Source organism: Urocampus carinirostris, chromosome 9 (assembly GCF_059441175.1).
Source record: "Urocampus carinirostris isolate Australia breed hairy pipefish chromosome 9, RoL_Ucar_1.0, whole genome shotgun sequence".
In the NCBI taxonomy this organism is placed as follows: Eukaryota; Metazoa; Chordata; class Actinopteri; order Syngnathiformes; family Syngnathidae; genus Urocampus; species Urocampus carinirostris.
In genome coordinates, this window is record NC_142357.1 from 36,270,201 (window position 1) to 36,291,934 (window position 21,734).

The following is a 21,734-nucleotide window of genomic DNA, read 5'->3' on the forward strand; positions in this document are numbered from 1 at the left end:
ACGGTATAGTTTTTTAGCAGAGCTGTTTACTGTGTTGCGAGCGTGTTGCTAGTAGCGTTTTGCTACCCTTCACAGGCACGGTTTGGGATGAAAGTTATAATATTATTATTAAAGCTTTGAAAACTCTCTCGGTGTACCGTCTTTCTTTGTAAATATGTGTAACCATGTATAATATGTATTTGCAACTGTATATTTTTGTAATGTATTTATTTGAGACACTTATTCTGATGTTTTGCACGAGCAAATGAGAAAGAAGGGGCGGGGCAAACGCGGGCTGACGGGAAGTGGAGTAAAGGTGAGACGTGTTTGTGGACGCGGCCGACAATAGTGGATAGATATTTTTCCCACCCTTACCTTTGGAAATATACACTTTTTTCCTTGGATTACTTTCAACTGGCACCCGGACTCTGCAGGTCTGCATTAAATCTTAAGTACCGGTATCATTTTCCGTTCATTTTGCCGGTTGTGTTTTTTGGACTGTATCGGGTATGGGTTAATTTCGTGTTTGTATTGCGTTTTTTCAATGTGGGGGCATGCGGCTAATATACAGGTGCGGCTTGTGTATGTACAAAATCGGTTTTCCTCCCGAAATGTGGTGGGTGCGGGTTATAATCAGGTGCGCTCTATAGCCGGAATTTACGGTATCCCAATATGGGAAAACTAAACAGGAGGGGGGGATTCTTGTCTGTCGTCCTGTCCTGCCACCACCTCTTCTGAAGAAAGTCGGCAACCGACGAGCTCCCTTGAGCGTGTCCCGCGCGAAAAACTTCTCCAGCTAAAAACTCAAAACATCTGAGAGACGTTTCAAACTCCTCCTGAGACTCGTATTGATGGCACGCACTATTTTGTGTGTTTTGGACCGAGTCAATAAATAAAAGAGAAGGAGCTCAGAGAGATTTTCTGAAACGCTACTTGTGAATTCTGTATTGGAAAAAGAAAAGGTCAGAGGGTGACATCATTGAAGGCAGTGGCTTCACAATGAGCACCTTTTCCTGGACGAAAAAAAGGAGAATTTTTTAACTCCTCTTTCCACGATGCTTTTAATGTACGTTTACGTTTTGTAGCGTCATCAATTTTGTTAGATTCTTTTGAATATTTCTTCTGGGGCTGAGGTTTTGGAAAAAAAAAACAGGAAATGAAGACACGTGTTGTGTTCGAACACAAACTAGATTTCCCTGAACAACACCAACAGAAGATGAAAGGAATATGACCCACAATGTATTGGATCACAACTTAGCGCTCCCTCACAAAACATGAACGGACCAACTTGTTCTAATTGACATAACATGAAAGGAAGAAGACATGGGATATGTTGGAACAAAAACTAGCTCTCCCTGAACAAAACATGAGAGAAAAGGGACTCTAACCGAACACTAAATCAACACGACGCGGGTAACATACTCACACGAGGATAGAACCATGACACAATGTTTCAACACCAAACAGCTCTAACTGAACAAAACATGAAAAATGATGACACAAGAAACATTCCACCACTCTAATGTCAGTTTGACTTCACCTTCCTGTTATATGATATTGAAAAACCAACTAGATCTATATGAAAAAAACATGAAAGAACGTAGGATATGTTGTAACACCAACTAAATCTCCATGAGGAAAACATGAAAGAAGACAATGTGGAATGAGCTAGAATACTAACTATACCTAACTCAACAAAACACTAAATCAAGAAGATGTCGGTCGCATGCCCACACTGACATAGACACAGTGTTACAACGCCAGCCAGTTCCAACAGAACAAAACATGAAAGTGGGACGACAAAAGGAACATTTCCATATGTGGATTGAACAACAAGTGGCCGCAACGAGACCATGGTTTGAAATGCAGGCACACTAACGAAATCTTACCGAACAATACAAGAAAGGAAGACAATGCAGGACATGTCGGAACTTTGGAGGAAGACGACACAGGACATATACTCCCAGATAGATAGATGTCTAGATAGATATAGATGTCGAGGTAGATGTCTAGATCGATAGATGTCCAGATGTCTAGATAGATAGTTAGATGTCTAGATGTCGAGATAGATAGTTAGATTTCTAGATGTCAGGATATCTAGATGTCTAGATAGCTAGTTGTCTAGATCGATAGATGTCTAGATATCTAGATGTCTAGATATCTAGATTTCTAGATCGAGAGATAGATGTCTAGATCGATAGATGTTTAGATGTCTAGATCGATAAATGTCTGGATGTCTAGATCGATAGATAGATAGAGATAGATAGATAGTTAAATGTTTAGATGTCTAGATAGATAGATAAATGTCTAGATGTCTAGATAGAGATAGATAGATAGTTAAATGTCTAGATGTCTAGATAGATAGATGTCTAGATAGATAGAGATAGATAGATACATAGTTAAACGTCTAGATGTCTAGATAGATAGAGATAGATAGATGTCTAGATAGATGTCTTGATAGATAGGTAGACGTTATGTGATGACGTCACCCGTTTACTCACGTTTTTAGGATGGCATGCCTTGTAAACAAACAATAAACTGTACAAAACGCATTTAAAATTTCAATTATTTTTACTAGCGTTTTTTTTAAATTGTAGCATTTTAGGAATAGTATATATATATATAAGAAACAAAAACATTTCATTCAAGCAATGAAAAGACCCGCGTGTTTTATCAAAAGTTTGTCGAACATTGCTACGAGTCACCAAGCAACAAACTCTCACTTAAATCAACTCCATTTTTGATTTATTTCAAAATAATTTTCCGTTTATGTCATTCTTTCATCCAATTAGCATACACGAACTCTCCGCGGTCGCTTTCAATGGAAAGGAAACAAGCATTGTTTATCAATTGAGCGACTTAATAACCAAACTTGAGCACTTACCCTTAGACGGAGACGTTCCCTTGGCGTCTTCGGGAATTAAGAGGCAAGAAAGAAGAGAAATGAAGGCATAATTCCGAGGAGAGGGCGAGGCGACATGGAGCCTCTTGCCGCGGCTGCCTTGCCTGGCACAAGAAGGCTGACGTCTTCTCCAATAATTCGTGCTGGGGGAATTCCTTGCACTCACATTTTCCTGGGAAGAGATTGCACCCTCCACCCCACAACTCAACTTTTTTTTTCTTTTTAGCCGGCAGAAATGACTCTACAGTTTTCTTAATAAGTACTGTACATGGAAAAATAACCTTAGATATTATTATAGTTTTCCTTTTTTTCACTTTACATAGTAAATGCACGTGCGTCATTTAATACATTCACCCGGAAGTGGCTTTAATATTAGTCCACAATGGGAATCGAACCCGCATCGCTAATTTGGGATCCAAAGTGCAGGTTTTTTCGAAGTAAACGGGCAGCACGCCATCTGGTGGTGGTTAGGAGTAACCATAGATACACGTACTCAGCAACACGACCGCTTTACGCGTCCGACTACCGTTTGTCTCCCCTTAAAAACGCCTACAGATTTAAAGAGGTTTATTTGTCTGGCTCTTAATCGCAAGGAGTCTGAAAGCGCTGCACAGACAGCAGATTATTGCAAACTAAAGACTGTTATTACACCATCCCCTGATCTAAAACCTACATGAGGGAAAGGAAAAACTCAAAAACCAAGTCAAGTCAGTCATGTTTATTTGTGATGCCCTTAACCACAAGGAGTGTCAAAGGGCTGTACAGACCACGGATTATTGCAAACTACAGACTATTATGACACCACCCCCTGATCTAAAACCTACATGAGAGCAAGGAAAATCTCAAAAACCACAACATGAGTCGAATCGAGTCATGTTTATTTGTGACGCCCTTAATTCCAAAGAGTCTCAAAGAGCTGCACAGACCACAGATTATTGCAAACTACAGACTATTATGACACCACCCCCTGATCTAAAACCTACATGACGGAAAGGAAAAACTCAAAAACCAAGTCAAGTCAGTCATGTTTATTTGTGACGCCCTTAACCACAAGGAGTCTCAAAGGGCTGTACAGACCACAGATTATTGCAAACTACAGACTGTTATGACATCACCCCCTGATCTAAAACCTACATGACGGAAAGGAAAAACTCAAAAACCAAGTCAAGTCAGTCATGTTTATTTGTGACGCCCTTAACCACAAGGAGTCTCAAAGGGCTGTACAGACCACAGATTATTGCAAACTACAAACTGTTATGACATCACCCCCTGATCTAAAACCTACATGACGGAAAGGAAAAACTAAAAAACCTCAACATGAGGAAAATGAAGAAATCTTGAGAAAGGACCGCACATGAGGTAATCCACCTCCCAGGATTTACCTCTTTTTCAAATTTAAATCACAAAAAAATCTGCAATCGAGAATAGTATTTTGGTCCATGGCTGCTTTATTTTGAAGCGAGACTAATTCTTTGTGCATAAATAAACCAATCCAACGATGCCGTTAGCTTTTCGCTTTGGTAAAAGTTTGTCACTTGCAGTTTTGAACAAGCACATTTTTTTAATATTCTGTGTTTTGTACGTTAATAACAAAATGCAGGATAAAATCTCTCAGTTCACAGATCCCCTAACCGCTAGGGTTATAGGGGCACAACTTCTCGTGGTGTGTCTTGGGCAAGTACAGCCTGGTGGCGCCCATCTTTCTCCAGGCTGTTTTTTTCTGGTAGGGGTTTGCTTCCCCATATAAAACAGATAGTTGTCATGATTACTGATGTAACTCAGCTGTGCCCGCTCATTTGGCGCCACCTACGTACGGTTCTAATTGGCTCCCTGTCACTATTTGAACTCAGTCCTGTCAATCCCCTGTTGTCAGTCCGTCTGCGAACCTCAGTGAATACTAGGCAAGCCTTTTTTGACCCTGACTCCCACCTGTCCTGAGTTTGCTCCAGTCTGTCGCCGGCTACGATCCGTTTTTATCCTGCTCTCCCGTCCCAACTTTCGACCCCTTCTTTGTCCCGACCACGTCTGCTCTCCCGTCCCGGCTTGCGACCCGAATCTGACCCCGATCACGTCTTTGCTCTCCTGTCCTGGCTACCGACCTGTTTTTCCGTCCTTGACGCTGCCATCGCTCGCTGCAGAAGATCCACTTCCGTGTTCGGATCACAATCCGAGTACGAGAGCGATTTGCTTCCCGCGACTAGCGGACTCTGGATCGCTACTTGTGAGAAACGTAACGCAATTGGGTCCTGTTTCCGTCCTGGCCCTGACAATAGTACTGGTTTCCATGAATACTAGTAGCAGGAAAAGCATCTTAATCTTGATACAGCACCTTCATCCTCTGGTCGCTGTTGTTTTTCAGTGTAAAGCATCGTCCCGTTCTTCAGAGATGAGCTGGACCTCAGCATTGAAGGGCTTTTGACTGTATTGATACTGAGGAAAAACAAATCTATCACTCTTTAATTTTAAAAACTTGGCATGTATCCTCAGGTGATGGTGACGTCATTCTGTGCAATGCTGGCTGATAAATAATAGAAAAAAAAAATCAACACAGAAATCTTACAATAATAAAACCATCCCTGATAGCCAGCAATCACAAATTACCTAAAAACATAGATACACAATCTTTCTAATCACAAAAATTTCACAGCTATTGATCATAAAAGACCCCGGTACATAGTAATGTCTTCGAAACGTGATTCTACCATGTGTTCTAGATGTATAAAAAATGCAATTATTATTTACAAAAAAATCAAGATCGAAGTACTAGGAAAGACTCAACTTACAAACCTTAACTTATCGTGAAAAATATCAATGACAATGTGATAGGCTGTTATCCTCCGCTTATCGCAAAAATCCCTGAAGTAAGAAACCTCAACCCCCACATTTTTAATATGCGCTCTACTGGCCTCTGCTCGGTGCAATAGTCAACCAGGGATAATGCATTGCGGCCAATCAGGTGCTGCTCATTTTACACGGAAGAAAACAAGAATAAGCCCCACCATGCATGACACAAATATGCTCTCTCGGCTGATGTTCTAAGCAATAGTCAACTGGGGATAATGGATATCTACTTTGTGTTGTTACTTTCGGGCCTCTGTAAATTGCGGGTTGAATAATATTCTGGGATCCATTATTTCAAATCGCATAGTTTTGAGCAGGAGCCAGCAGAGAGCATTTTGAATAAGGCCTGGTGGCCTTCTTTTCTCTATTCTGTCCACCAAAAAGTGAACTGCACTCATGCGGCTGTTACATATTATCCTCTAGGCCTAATGCATATTGCTGCGAACAGGGTCTGGCAGAGTGCACTTTTGCGGGTTCTGACTCTTTATTTTCCGTTACTATATTTTTGCCTCAAATGAATTGCACTCTTGTGGCTGTACCATTATCCCCATTTCCATGTTGCTGCAAGCAGGGACAGGCAGAAGGCACTCCACTCGAGAGACCGCAGTTCTGGCCCACCTAAATGAAAGGCACAGTTGTGGCTGCAATACATTATCCCTAGTCAATTGTCCCTGGGAGCAGGAACCATCGGAGCACTGAAGCGTGCAAATGTGGTCCACCTAATGAACCACACTGTTTTGGCTGTGATCTATTATCCCTAGTTGAACAGGGGGAAAGAGCAAAGTTATGTCTCGTATGGCTGTCCACCCCAAATACTTTTCACTTATAATGAACAGCAGCCGCATGGCCGTGATTCATTATCCCCTGTCGACCATTGCTGTGAGTCTAAGCCGACAGAGCTGATTTTAAAAATCGGGGGTCTGCGACAAACATGTGATTACAGTAATATGCAAGTTTTCTATTCATTTATTACGCTGTTATCCTAATTCTGTTTCTTGAATTTCATAATGTAAAAAGTGTCAAGAAAGTTGAAAGGACGGGACCAAGAACGGCGACTTTTTCCCATTAGCTCTTTTTTCCCCTGATTTAAATTCAATTGTATTGGATGTTGCTAAATTTAAATTAATCGTGAAATTGTTCCAAAATAAACTTGGAAAAAAATATCAACAACAACAACAACTAAGTAACTTCAATGGAAGTAAACAAGGAAAATATAAGAGCTATGGTCGCTTGGTGAATGACGTAATCGTTTTTAGGACATTCCATTCAGGTGGGGAGATCCTTCAAATGCAGTTTCTCTAACATGACGGTATCACACGATTTCCGCTTTTAACGACTAACTTTAACTCCACTTATTTGATGATATAATTCTATTTGATTGAAACAGCGTGTAAAATAGTACATTCGGGTTAAACTAAAAAAAAAAGTCCCCCCTCTGTAATACTTGTGGTCGGGCCCGTGGGTTGGCTAGAGACTGCCAAATATTTGATAAACTAACAATCGGCGTCCAGTTAGCTTAGTATTGAAACTAATCCCTTGTTTAGAATAAAAATAACCCCCTACTTTTACTTAATATATCGTATCCCCGTTTCGTAAATTTATTTTTGAGCAGAATGTCAACACCGGCGAGACGACGCTTGATGAGAGATTTTAAACGGTAAGCGAGACGAAAACAAGTAGCTACAAGCTAGCGTTAGCAAGCCGAAGCGCTAGCTCCTGCATTTTCACCATGTCATCGAATTATGTCGCTTTTTGAAAGCACTTCCTCCAATCGTTAATTGACGTTAAATCGAAATTAACGATGTTAGATATTGACGGAGTGGAAAAAAACCTATAATAACCCTTACGACGATGTCAGTGTTAGCATTTTGGCTTCCGAGGCGTATGGCCGTATTAGTGATGCCTTCAGGTGCTTATGTAAATCTTGTGGCTTGGTGTTAGAATTGAATTGACATATAATGTAGTTGCATAGCAACACGATTCGAACAATTGTACTTGATCGACTTATATGCCATATTTTGTCAGCCTGCAAGAAGACCCTCCAGCTGGAGTCAGTGGTGCCCCCTCAGAAAACAATATTATGGTGTGGAATGCTGTCATTTTTGGGTAAGTTACATCACAATATATAATCAAAAAATCGTTTTCTAACAGTTTACATCATTAATGTATATATTTTCGTTTCTAGCCCAGAGGGAACTCCTTTTGAAGATGGTAAGGCATTTTTGTAGAAGATCGACATTTATTTAAATCAACCATTGTTCTTGGAACTAGATAACATGTGGCAATTTTCTGTAATTCTGCTTTTTTTCCCTCTTACAGGAACATTTAAACTTACCATTGAGTTCACAGAGGAATATCCAAACAAGCCTCCAACTGTTAGATTTGTGTCGAAAATGTTTCATCCCAATGGTAAGTGAATGGTTCACATTACGCCTTCATTACAGTGAAATTGCTGTATAGTAGGGTATAGAAACATATGGTCATGAGCTAGTGGATTTAGAAACCTGTCATTTTAGCTTATTTGTAATACGTGTGTGTGATTAGATATAATTGTAATATACTTGAAAAGGAAAAAAATAAATGTTTACCTTTGGTGTGATGTGACTTGAGCTGGTAGAGTTGAGTAACAGGTGGATGCAGAGGTGTGAGATGTCAGTTTAAAAATTTCAATCATTTCACTTATGAAGATTTTCATGACCTTAGGATGGTGGTCAGTAACCTGCAGCTCTAGAGCCGTGTGTGGCTGTTTGATGCAACCCTAGTGGTTTCCAGGAGCTTTTTCCTCAACGGAGAAGAGGGAACTATATTTTTTAAATCTGGTTCCTGTGAAACAACAAACTTAATGTTTTTTAAGGCTGTAAAAAATTATAAATGAATAACTTATGTATAAATCCTTTTACTTGGATTAATGTATGCCTTTTTGTCTGTTATGCCGCTTATGTTTTTGGTTGACAACTTCTGTCTTAAGAGATTTTCTTGCTCAATAGTCTCAATCGTCGATTGGTTGTGGCCAATTGATCTAGTGGTTCGTAGGCTTTCTTCGTACTACTTGTAAATCGTAAACTTTGTTTCAAAGGTTATCTTGGTGTTGCTTCTCCCTTTAGCATTGCTGCAAGCCTTTGGTCCCATAAAGAATACAGAACAAAATAAAACTGTCGCCGATTCACAAGATGTTTACAAAAGAAATTCTGAACTGAATGAAGAGGGAGTTCAGCCAATATCATAGAAGACATGCGTCTGCTCCAAGAGGCGCAACTGAAACCACATCGCCGTTTTGATAGTTTCGTTGATTTGGTCCTGCGATGTTGCCATGAAAGGAAATCGGAGGATTATTATAAAAGATGATTGATGAATGTTACGAAATGTTTAGTTGAAAGAAATTATAAATCTCAATAATGTGTTCACATATAAGACATTCGGAGATTGGATTTAAGAAATTCTCATGCCAAAGGCCTTTTATTTAGAATAATGAATTCAATGCCTTTTAAGACTTAGGGATCCGCAGTAACTGTGCTAACCAATATCAGACCACTATCTCATATAGCGCGTGTGCGGCACAGTTCTGTGGTCATGAGATCAAACATATGTGGAGTTTGTATGTTCTCCCCGTGCTGGCGTGGGTTTCCTCCGGGCACTCCGGTTTCCTCCCACATTCCAAAAACATGAGTGTTAGGGACAATTTGGCCCTGCCAATTAACCTAGGTGTGAATTAGCAAGTGGGTATTTGTTTCTGTGTCCCTGCAACTGCCTGGCAACCAGTTCAGGGTGTCCCCTACCCACTGCCCGAAGATAGCTGGGATGGGCTCCATCAACCCCGCGACCCTACTGAGGACAAGCGATGCAGATAATGGATGGATATCCCATATGTCGACCATTAGCTGACAATCATCTTCGAAACATTTAGGCCACATAAATGACAGTCATATGCACAGCTGTCGCAAGGATTCAATTTTAAACGTTTTGAGAAACTTGAGAACAAATTGTTGATGTCGTATGGTGGGGGAAATGCTGTAAGAAGGGGCCGAAAACACTGTATTCCATACCGGGGGGTTTACTGTAATCGATAACATGCTTTCTATTGCAGTATACGCCGACGGCAGCATATGTTTAGATATCCTTCAGAATCGTTGGAGTCCTACTTACGACGTGTCTTCAATATTAACTTCGATACAGGTACAAAGTGATAAAGAGAACTCTAAAAATAAAAGTATTTCGCTGACTCAATTTTGCCCCCCTTCACCAGTCTCTCCTGGATGAGCCCAACCCAAACAGTCCAGCCAACAGCCAGGCGGCCCAACTCTACCAGGAAAACAAGCGAGAATACGAGAAGAGAGTTTCCGCCATCGTGGAACAGAGTTGGCGCGACTGTTGACGCGCGATCCCCATGAAGTGTCCGGCCCTTAGTCATTAACTCATCTCACAGTATACATTTGTTAATCCCACCCTTGCAAATACAACAACTGTCGATTGCCAAGTTTGTACGCTGTTGTGTGTGGCATTCGTTTCTGCTGGATGCCATGGTCAGGCTTAAGGTGTTTGTTTAAAAAAAAAAAAAAAAAGTAAATGTACCTTGTTATATTTGGGTTACTTGCCTCTTTTGTGCAAAGTAGCTAATCATGATGTGCTTGCCGTAACACCACAAATATTTATGGGTATGTTTTTCCAGGGTGCTTTTGTTTTGCCTTTTGAAAGCCTTTCGAGTGGGACTGATATTTTACATTGTCAAGAGTTAAACCATTTTAAGAGCTGCCTTCCGGTGTGCAGATTGTTTTTACGTTTGAGTGCTACACGCAATATATGAATGCCTGGTTTGGGCGTTTTGTGATGAAAATGATTTCAAGATAGAGGATTTACCCGAGCTACGCCGCAATCATCCAAAACCAGTAGTCAGTGATGTGATCATGAAGGATGATTTGTCGAACTAAATTTTGCACTGGTAACCCATGTAACAAACTGTACATTTTCTTGTAAATAAAAGGATATACATTCATGTTGTACTTTTCATTTTTAACTAAATATGATCATGTCAAGTCCAGTCACTCACCAACAGTATTTAATGGGTTCAGCTACCGCTTTCTCCCTTATAAATTAGCATTCCAATTTCTTGATAAAATCTATCGTTTTCACATTTCAAAAAAATTGAATCCAATAGTTGTTTATAGCTGCTTCATCATAACGTGTGATTTATGTGCCAACTCACCACTTCTCCAGTTTAAATCTATTATAAAAAAGATTTTTTTTGACTAAAAATTTAGTCTGAATAAACCTCTCCAATGATTGCATTAGATTTTTGGTTTGGAAAAGTTTGCCACTTCTGGTATTTAACAAATACATTTGTGTTTAAATATACTGCATTTCAATGTGCAAGAAATAATATTGAAATGGAAGGTGTATCAGTCCACTGAAAATCTACCCCCTAAACTTTTCAGCTAATCCAAGGAGAACACTGATTAGAGATGCAGCCAAGAAGCCCATGATCACTCTGGATGAACTGCAGAGGTCTACAGTTGAGGTGGGAGAATCTGTCCGTAGGACAACAATCGGTCATATACTGCACAAAGCTGGCCTTATGGAAGAGTGGCAAGAAGGAAGCCATTTCTTGAAGATATCCATAAAAACGGTCGTTTAAAGTTTGCCACAAGCTACCTGGGAGACACACCAAACAATTGGAAGAAGGTGCTATGGTCAGATGAGACCAAAATCGAACTTTTTGGCAACAATGCAAGGTGTTAGGTTTGGCGTAAAAGCAGCACAGCTCATCACCCTCAACACACCATCCCCACAGTCAAACATGGTGGTGGCAGCATCATAGTTTGGGCCTGCTTTTCTTTAGCAGGCACAGGGAAGATGGTTGGAATTGATGGGAAGATGGATGGAGCTAAATACAGGACAATTCTGGGAGAAAACCTAATGGAGTCCAAAAAGACCTGAAACTGGGACGGAGATCTGTCTTCCAACAAGACTATGATCCAAAACATAAAGGAAAAGCTACAATGGAATGGTTCACCAAAAAACATATCTAGGTGTTAGAATGGCCAAGTCAAAGTCCAGACCTTAATCCAATCGAGAATCTGTGGAAAGAACTGAAAACTGCTATCCACAAACGATCTCTAAGACGCCCAAAGATGGAACCTTGACTTCAGTTGAAGATGGAGGACATAATTTGAGCTGTTTTGCAAGGAGGAATGGGCCAAAATATCAGTTTCTCACTATGCAAAATTCATTGCAACATAACTTAAGTGACTTGCAGCTGTAATCGCACCAAAAGGTGGCACTACAAAGTATTAACTCAATGGGGCTGAATCATTTTGCAGACCTACTTTCTTGTTTTTTATTTGTTGAAAACGTTTAAAATGTCCAATATAGTGTGTTCTACTTCATGATTGTGTCCCAAGTCCGAATACAGCAAAAGGTCTCTCACACACACACACACACACACACACACACACACACACACACACACACACACACACACACACACACACACACACACACACACACACACACACACACACACACACACACACACACACACACACACACACACACACACACACACACACACACACGATTGTGTTCGCACGTATAAATATACAACATGTAAATTCTGCTTTTTAATGTTAAAAGAACTGCATGTATCGAAGTCTGATATTATTCACCAACATTTCTGGAAACAGTTCATCGTTGCAAAGTTCTTGAAGAAAAGTGCTCCCAAAATTGAATGTTCGCTATGGTTTCATAGTCCAATTGTTACACTGATGACGCAATTCGACTATGAGACGAATGATGACTGTTATCAAAACACAAAAGAAAATGTAACGCACATACAAAAGTCAAGGAATGCGGGAACCCTCTAGGCTGTACATGGGATATCCAATGTTGAAAGTGAATCTGTAAAACTGCACACGGTTCAGGGTGTCAACACCTATTGATGTGTCTCCAAGTCCAAGCTGGCAGATAAAGTTATGTCAAGCCCTGAGGCTTGATCAGCTCATAGTTGCCCACCTTTCCCTCCTCCAGGAGCTGCTCGATGAGCTGATTGCTGTCCACCTTGCGACTGACCACAAGAAACCGCTGACTGCATCGCCCGTACGACTTGCTCTTCAGGCCGTACCTATTCGCCACTTGGTGGATCGTCTTGCGCTCGTCGTGGGTCAGGTCGGCGGAGAAGCGCAAGTCGTCCTGCCGGTCCGAGTTGGCGTAATTGCGGATGGTGTCCTCGATGTCCCGTTTTCTGAGCTGGCCGCCGGGCTTGTCGGAAGACAGACCCAAGCCCTCTCTAGAAAACCGCTCCTTGACTTGAATTGGTTCGGCGATGCCCTCATTGTCTCGGCCCAGTCCCCCACCCTTCCAACCCATCTTGCGCAGGAGCTGGTTCCCGATGTTGTCCTCCTTTATCTTTTGCCCCGTATCATCCCCCGAACGGCCCTGGATCTGCAAGCGGGAGATGGTTTCGTTGTGGCCCTCCTTCCTAAAGTTGGACTTGATCACGGCCTGTGTCCGTCTCAATGTGTCCAAAGCCTCCTGTGCTGCAATGAGCTTCACCTCCTTCCTGGTCCCCACTCCCGCTGCCACGAACTGGCCTTCTAGGTACACTTCACACTTCCAGCGGTGATCGGGCAAGCAAGTGAACTTGTAATCGGCAGTCACCTTGTTGAACTGAGCAGTGTTGTTGATGATGCACACGGCATTGTCTGTATTCTCCATAACCACCAGATCACTCAGACTTCTCTTTTTCATGTTTAACTGAGAGGACTGATCATTTTCCCGATCGTGCTGTCTCCCTGCCTGGTTCAAGCGCAATCTGGCTAGGGCAACTTCTGCGGCTGTGTGCTTGGCGCTCTTTTTGTGGCCGTCGGCCTGTGCCACCAACTCGCCCTGCACGTAGACTTTGCACAACCAATGGCCTTCGCGCCGCAAATTTAAAATAAACTCCAATTTCATGTGGTTGAAAGCGGCAGAATTATTGAGAATGCAGATGGGGTCTTTGCCCTTGTCAATGACCACAAACTCTGTCCAGTGCTTGCCCTTGTTGAAATCGTAGCCCTTAAAGCCGGGATGGTTGATGTTGTCTGGGTTAAAAAGAGCAGGCGTCAAGACAGGGAGGGGGCAGTTCATCTGGCAGATCACGATATCATTAAACATCACGTGCTTGTATTTGCGCGGCACCACGCGCACCTCGACGGGCTTCATGAAAAGCTTGACGGTGTGCTCAGTAGCGCGGTCCCTAGCTCCGTTTTTACTGCCGGAGTATCCCGTGGCCAGGTAGATTCCCTGACACCTCAGCTCGCAGGCGTAGCCGTCCACTGGCACTTTGCGGTTCCTGGGTAGGTCACCATGAGGGATATCCTTGAGTTCAACGTATACGTACTGAGGATTGGTCTTGCAGGCTTGGATGCAGCGACTCAACATGTAGCTATAGTTGAGCATATCAGTCCCGGTAACGTAATGAGGGTCCAAAAGGGAGGCTGTCATTGCCGACGCCAGAATGGTGATGAACCTCTGCTTCTCCATCAGGATACTGTGCCTGACCGGTATCGGCTGTGACGAAGTGCCCTCTTGAGGAGCGGCGGGGCCGCTATACCCTCGGTTGTGAGGTTGATCCTGGTGGCCGTAGCCCAAACCCCGGTGTCCGCTTCCCCATCCCCCAGATCTACTTTCTCTTCCGTGTCCGTTGTGCATGTACGGCTGCGAGTAGTAATCAGTGTTGCGGGAGCTGTGGGCCTCATACTTGTTTGTATAGTCCTGTTGCATTTTGGCCATAAAGTTTGATGAGGGCCCTCGGCTTGAATACCCTAAGCCGACCGGACCTCCAGAGGGAACGCTGTTTCTGTCTCGGTGCTGAACTCTCTCGGAAGCTAAGGAATCGAAAGAAAGCCTGGGAGAGGAGCAGCTTGGTGCGCTGTTGTAAAAAGGATGGTATTGTTCACTGTTTTGACCAGCATGCCAATCATTTCTCCTGGGGTGTTTGTCGTTCTCCTTCCCATTTGCACCGTTTTCTGCTGGGCCGGGCAAAGAGCTGCCAACACTAACAAACTGAACGGGCTCAAATCGAGGTCGCGAACCAAACCTTGACATGTGCATCTTCCTCTTGGGTTCTCCTTCTGCAAATTTATAGGACAGAAAATATAGTGAGAGTTCATCCATTGAACTATTTTTTCAAATAGAATATATGAAGTAATTAGATCAGTGGAGGTGGCACGCTATTGGTAAAGCACTATAAATACACACATCTCTTTTTATCAAATTCTTTATGCTTCAGAAAATTTTAGTCAGTATGTGGCCTTTTCTTTTGAATGAGAACTGGTTGTATAATCCATTTGTCATTCTTTATTATTTTCTCAGCAATAATTTACCCAACGTATTTCAATAATTATCACAAAATATCTTTGATAATGCTTCTTTTCCAGTACTTTTCTGCACGGTTCTGTTTAGCATTTGAAATGACAAAAAGTTCTCTGCAGTCAAGATTAAATTGGCAAATCCAAGTAATTCACACAATAAATATTTATTAAAGAACTGTAAAGACTAGGTTGTGTACAAGCAATTTATTGATGTTTGAAAACACATATTTTAAAAATCATTGAAAATGCAATTACTTATAAATCTCATCTCATTATCTGCACCGCTTATCCTCAGTAGGGTCGCGGGGATTACTTATATATATATATATATATATATATATATCAATGATAAATACCAAATCGACAAGTACATCCATGGTATTTTTTTAAGGACAAAGGGTTTTACTGTAAAATTGCATAAAATGTGTGACACTATTTAATAGTGACTATTAGTTCATTCTTAATGCATTCACCGACAACCACTTTAGAGATTCTCTATGGATTATCTAAGAGTCACAAAATACAGGTTATAGTTACTTTTACACAAAAAAATTGATTTTACCCAGAAAAAACAAATGAGGTCAGAAATACTACCAAAAAAACATGAATGACGTGACATTGTGTCTTTGGCACCGAGTTCCTATCTAGTTCCTTATTGGAAAAAAGCCACTATACCAATCATGGATACTCATCTGCCACTAAAGCTACTCTAGTCACCATTCCGTAAACACTTCTCTTTGAAACCATATTTCAATTCCATCAAATGACACTCACCGCCATCACAAGAAAAATGTCTTTTTCTGGCTTCGGAGCCATGGCATGGGTCATTGGACCACATTCCGCCGTGCACGCCGTTCTGTGCCATCACCAAGAACCTCTGGTCAAAGCCAGGCCATACCTGCTAAGCACAACCAAGATGGTAAAAACATAATAATGAACATCTCACAGAAAGCTTCCATGCAGGAGGTGATCCTCAGATTTGAACAAACTTAATGAAAAAGCAAACAAAACCATTTGTGCTATACACTATCCAACTGCTTAGACGGTATAGTAATCTCCCACTATAATGCTTTTAACATGTCATGGTTTCAATACTTTACATAATTTCATGATGCATGGCATTCTGCATTCTGATTGTCTAAACAGTCCCTTAAGAGAGAAGGTATTGGTAAAAAAATAAGTGTTTACAGGTGCAGTATACATTCCTTTTTTACTCGACAAATGCTTAGGCCTGTAAAGAGTTTTAGTTCTTAGCTTTCAATGTACAGTAGAGTATTGCTTGTATAACAATTAAAAAAATAATAAACTAAGGTTTGAGCTACACAGATTTTGCCCATCACAGGTGATTTTTGGAATGAAGAGACTGCGAAAAACGAGGGTTCCCTGTATTGACAATCATTTATATTACCTTTATTCAGAATGAATAAAGGTAATATAAATGGTGTGCAACGTAGTATATACAGCAATGAGAAGCTTTTCCTTGCCAACAATATTTAAAACATTTAGAACAGGGGTCACCAACGAGGTGCCCACAAGCACCAGGTAAGCCTGGGCTGGTTCGGATAGTAGCTCGCCAAAGATAGGTCCATGTGTTTTTTTTTTAGGAAATTTGATTTCTAACTGTCATGAGAAATCAATGATGAAATCCATGTCTTTAAATACATGGTCACTTCTTCCACGTTGCTTTTCAAAACCTATAATTTGCATGTGTAAGTCACTCCATGCCCTAAAACAAGACATGTTTTAGTGGTTAACTGAGCCCATTTTAACTGAACTTCTAATAATTACAACCTGGTAATAACCAGTGTCTGAAATAACGTCCGCCCGGACGCCCAGGGCGTGCATCTTTTATGTCGGGCGTTCAAATTACACAACGTCTCTGCCCGGGCGGCCGACAACTTTTTCAATAAAAAATAAATAAATTAAAAAAATATATTTTGTTTTTATTTTTTATATTTTTAAAATCAAACGTTTGCTTCATTCTGATCTCGAAATCTTCGTTCGGTTTGGAAATTTCGGTTCAGTATGCAATTTGCATACACGGCAGCCAATCAGAAGCCTGCATCGAATAACTTCGTGCTTCCGGACTTTCCCGAGTGTTATAAGGTCGTCATTTTCCAAAGTAGATCCACAGAGAACACAAGAAAAATGGATAAGTGGTTAGGAATCAAGCCAAAACCTCAGCCCCAGGAAAAATATTCAAAAGAAGCTAACAAAATTAATGACGCTACATAACGTAAACGTACATTAAAAGCATCGTGGAATGAGGAGTTCACGTGGTTTGTAGCAGACGACGCAACGCAAACATTGCACGAATGACGATGAGTAAATACAGGTACATACTGATGGCAGATGGAAAACAGCGATGTCATATACATGCAATGAATGTAGATTTATAAGAAACTTAATTTTAAAGTGTTGTTCTGTTATATATTCTGATTATCAAGCCTTAATACTTTGCAACAATGATTTTTTTTTTTTTGCGATTAGTCGTCTTATTGCATTTCAAGTTGGGAAAAATAAGGCAGGCAATCCATCGCATCCACTACACAGCATTATCCCCAGACAGAAGAGCAGTTTCAGCGACAGACTGCTGCCACTGTCTTGTACTACGGACAGACTGAAGAGATCTTTTCTTCCTCATGCCATGAGGCTCTTTAACTCTACCCGGCAGAGTAAAAGCCCACATTAAACCACACACCCCACATTGCATATTACCGAATTTTATTGCAATATGTATTCTGTGTAGCACTATTTAGATTTTCTATATAACACGCTACAGTGGGCATTTGCACGTCACACTGGGTATTTGTATATTGTATTCTTTTTGCTTTATTATTGTATTGTTCTCAGCTCAGGGATGCTGCTGGAAATGTGAATTTCCCTTCGGGGATGAATAAAGTATCTATCTATCTATCTATCTATGGCTGGGCAGGCAATTTTTCAGAGTTGTCTGCCCTGGTCTCCCAATAACTTTTAGTCACGAGTTTCAAACAATGTAATAACATAATATTCTAGTAACAACACAGTGTAACACAGTAATATGGGTTATTATATAAATATATATCAAACTGGTGGCCATTTCAGCTAATCAGGAAAAAAAAGCATTTTCCCTTCATAAAAAAATGGTGACCACTGATTTAGAAGTCAAGAACCCTATCCAGTAAACTTATTGAAGCAGTAGCAACAAAATGGTTTCACGTTAATGATTCTAAATGAAAAAACAAAATTCTTACCGTTTTCCATGTGGTTATTTTACAAGAATGGCGCAGAACTATACATGCAACTATTACTATTAGGAAGATTATGCAAATTGAAAGTGATTGCACACGGAATGCATCTATTAGCGATTAAACAACGACGTCATCTGACATCCAATTTTACATTAAGGTACTGTAAACTTTTAATGCGGATTTTTAAATTTGATTGTTCGAGATAAACCACAATAAAATAAAATGTTTGCAATAGAGAAGAGACACGAGGATTAAGGAATTGCCTGCAGGTTAAGTATGAATATTTCGACACTAACTAGAAAAGTATGATTCAATTAAAATTAATGTATTTAAATGACTGTAGAACGTAGGCCCTTTATCACCACCACAACGCAGCTAGTTGTTTAATGTAACGGCTTTGTGAAAATAATGACATTTATAGTCCTCTTACCTTTGTCTTCAGGTATAATGGATCGACTTATTTGCGTTATTTTGACAAATCAAATCATGAAAATATTAGCCGTCGTTAGCGTCTTGCTAACTCAAGTAAGCAAGAGCGGCTAGCTAGCTCTGTAGCTAAAAGTAAAGCAATGGCGTTTCATATCGTGTTGTTATAAACCGAGGATATTTCAGGTCAGAGAGGTTTAGGTCAACTCCATCTCAGTACGCACACTATTTCACTCAGACAAGAAGCATCCATTTTCTGCTCGCGCTAGCTTACATGATTCATGGCGTCAGTGGTGCTTGGGTAGGCGCAGAATGACATACGAATCTCGCGAGAGTTGGTGCGAGAGTGTAGGGAAGCGTGAGAGGTGAGTTATAGAGTTAGGTGTTTTTCATTAAACGGAGTTTACATGTTCTCCCCGGGCTTTCATGGGTTTCCTCCACATTCCCCAAAACATGCATGTTGGCCGGTCGAAATTGTCCGTAAGTGTGAATGAGCGAATTGTCTGTCCCTGTGTGCCCTGCGACTGGCTGGCAACCAGTTCAGGGTGTCCCCTGCCCACTGCCCGAAGATAGCTGGGATGGGCTCCAGCACCCCCGCGACCCTACTGAGGATAAGCGGTGCACACAATGGAGGGATAGGTGCTGACGGTTGTCACTCTCCAAAGAGACCGTGAGCATACCTGTCCACCTGTACGCTTTTGCCGTACAAAGTACGTTTAGTATGCATTTTAAGAGGTGTACGACGTACGAGAAAATCTGTACGGAAAAACGCGAATTTGTCAATTATGGGTACCATCCGGTATACACGACTATCACGAAACGGCAAATCAATCGAGTCAAATGAGTTCGCCGCGGAAGCCTCTATCTCGGTATCGTTTTTTTTGTTGCAAACGAAGCGAGCGATTTGATGTAGTGAAAGGAAGTCCGTCTCTTTTGGGAGAACCGGCTTTTTCGGCTCAACTCATCAGAGAGCCAGCTCTCAATCGGCTCACTTGCTTTGGTGCATCATGTTACAACTTATTATGTTGTATAAAGAGGTTAAGAAAAAAGGGAAGTATGAAATGAGAAAATGAAAAAAAGACAGTTTTGTGGTTATCCCTTTAATCAGTATATTACCAACATGAATTTAATGCAGAAAATGAATTCGTAATTTGAATAAGAAAATGTTTTATTCTAACTAATTATATTTGCATGTATCGTATTTTTTCCTTCTACAGTGAACATCCAAGCTACTTAATTTTTGAACATGTTTTGATTATAAACACCATTCATGTCGAGCAACTCAGGATCTCACGACAAAATGTTAATTAACAATATATATATGATACAACGGAACACATGTACAATATAACATGTTAAATCACATTAATAAACACATTTGAAAAAAAAAATATGGTGTAAGATTATTTTGTATTTTGTAAGGGAAAATACGACAGTTTGTAAGGGCATGGCGCCCAGGAGCTTGACAGGTATGCGTGAGTGTTTCTGAGTATTTTTTCATGAACAAGAGTAATCCATTACCCACACAAAAACACACGCTACACTTGGCGCATGATGCTTTGCGGCAGGTATTGTTGTGGAATAAAAACGTGCTGACATCAGACTTTCGGGAAAGTCTTGGCAGACGAATTAGTACAAACAATCCTCCTTAAGGAAAGCGTTTGACCTGCCAATACTTTCTGAGAAAACGGAGGGAAAAACATTTCCGAAGAAGTAACGCAAGCCCTCTCACGGGGCTGAACCAGGGTGAGCTATGAAAGCTATAAAAACTCACGCATGTCTGAGACTTTCTGAATTTTCTTGTGACGCTGAAGATGTACCAATAAAACAAGAACTCCCTCTGACGTCGTCTGATTCCTGCATTCTCTGTGAACGCGTACGAGACGAATTCTCGACCTATATTTCTTCAACATTTCTATGTTATTGACAACACAAATAATTGTACAGTATTTATTAATTATAATGTAACCGTTCATAATTAATTTGTTACTTTTTTCTCTAAAACATACATTTTGATGTTTTATAATTAAAATACAATTGAATCAAATGGGACACGTTCAATGGAGGGACAGCGATTGTAAATAAAAGTTCGACTTTGTTAGTTCTTTTGTATCCTATTAAAATGCACAAAAAAAATAATAAAACCCAGGCAACAGGATGGGCGTAAGTTTCTAAAATGGAATGGAATGGTCTGCATTTATATAGCGTCTTTCAAGTCAATGAAGAGCGCTTTACAATATGCTTCACACTTTTCCCTTTTACACACTAACTAACCGATAGCAACGTCAGCCATTCAAGGCAACTACCTGTTATCGGGGGCTTTAGGGATTCAGTGTCTTGCCCAAGGACACTTCGACATTTGCCACGGTGGAGTTGAGAATCAAACCTACGACGTCTTGATCCCGAGACGAGCGCTCTACCTCTTGAGCTACTAGTCTGATAAAACTGTCCTCTTGATGCAACAGTACGTGGCAGTAACGTTTCACATGAAAACTGGATGAGGACTGGGGCCATCATTGGCGTCATTTTTATGAACTTTTTAAATGGACAGGTACAAGAAAAATGTCTGCGTCAATCACTGTGTGATGAACGAGGGGCCAAAATGGCTTTATTTAAAATAAAGTATTCCGTCTATATATAATGTTGTGAACTATATAACAATGAGGGGCCAATTGAGAAGTAAATAAAACTTGCTCTAACATAAAATGACACACTCTCACTTATGAACAACTGAACTTGCATACAGACATAGTCATACCCGTGCATAAACACTACTACACACTCTCATATTTACTACTATACTCTCGTACACGCAGCCCTTTGAGACTCCTTGTGATAAAGGGCTGTATAAACATGAATTGACAACTATACTCTCATACACACTACTATACCCCCTCACATTCAACGGACAGACTGAGATTATTTCTTCCTCATGTCGTGAGGCTCCTTAACTCCACCCAGGGGAGTAAAAGATTACATTAAACCCCACCCCCACATTTTCATATTCCC

At 40.8% G+C, this 21,734-nt stretch overlaps 3 protein-coding genes across 6 annotated transcripts in view; 1 reads left to right on the forward strand and 2 right to left on the reverse strand.

Moving 5' to 3' along the window:
* elf1 (E74-like ETS transcription factor 1) overlaps positions 1-3,141 on the reverse strand; it is an 81,942-nt gene extending 78,801 nt beyond the window's left edge. Inside the window, exon 1 of the mRNA XM_088343596.1 lies at positions 2,864-3,141. The gene's annotated coding sequence lies outside the window, so the exon portion shown is untranslated. The remainder of the gene's footprint in view (positions 1-2,863) is intronic.
* Positions 3,142-7,014: 3,873 nt separating this feature from the next.
* LOC148360164 (ubiquitin-conjugating enzyme E2 A) lies at positions 7,015-10,712 on the forward strand. Its single transcript, XM_088343597.1, has 6 exons — positions 7,015-7,379; positions 7,748-7,828; positions 7,908-7,933; positions 8,042-8,131; positions 9,807-9,895; positions 9,966-10,712. Exons 1-6 carry the CDS (start codon positions 7,336-7,338, stop codon positions 10,092-10,094), a joined length of 459 nt encoding a protein of 152 aa, XP_088199723.1. The 5' UTR covers positions 7,015-7,335; the 3' UTR covers positions 10,095-10,712.
* Positions 10,713-12,323: 1,611 nt separating this feature from the next.
* Positions 12,324-19,095, reverse strand: nkrf (NFKB repressing factor). Of its 4 annotated transcripts, none has more exons than XM_088343600.1 (3): positions 19,000-19,095; positions 15,841-15,964; positions 12,324-14,826 (listed from the first exon to the last, which is right to left on the reverse strand). In XM_088343600.1, the coding sequence occupies exons 1-3, from the start codon at positions 19,042-19,044 to the stop codon at positions 12,686-12,688; spliced, it is 2,310 nt and encodes a 769-aa protein (XP_088199726.1). In that variant the 5' UTR covers positions 19,045-19,095; the 3' UTR covers positions 12,324-12,685. The 4 variants fall into 4 exon arrangements, with proteins under 4 accessions (XP_088199726.1, XP_088199724.1, XP_088199727.1 ...); XM_088343598.1 differs by having other exon boundaries at positions 15,841-15,967; positions 19,000-19,087; XM_088343601.1 differs by lacking the exon at positions 19,000-19,095 and adding an exon at positions 18,730-18,993.
* Positions 19,096-21,734: the final 2,639 nt, after the last annotated feature.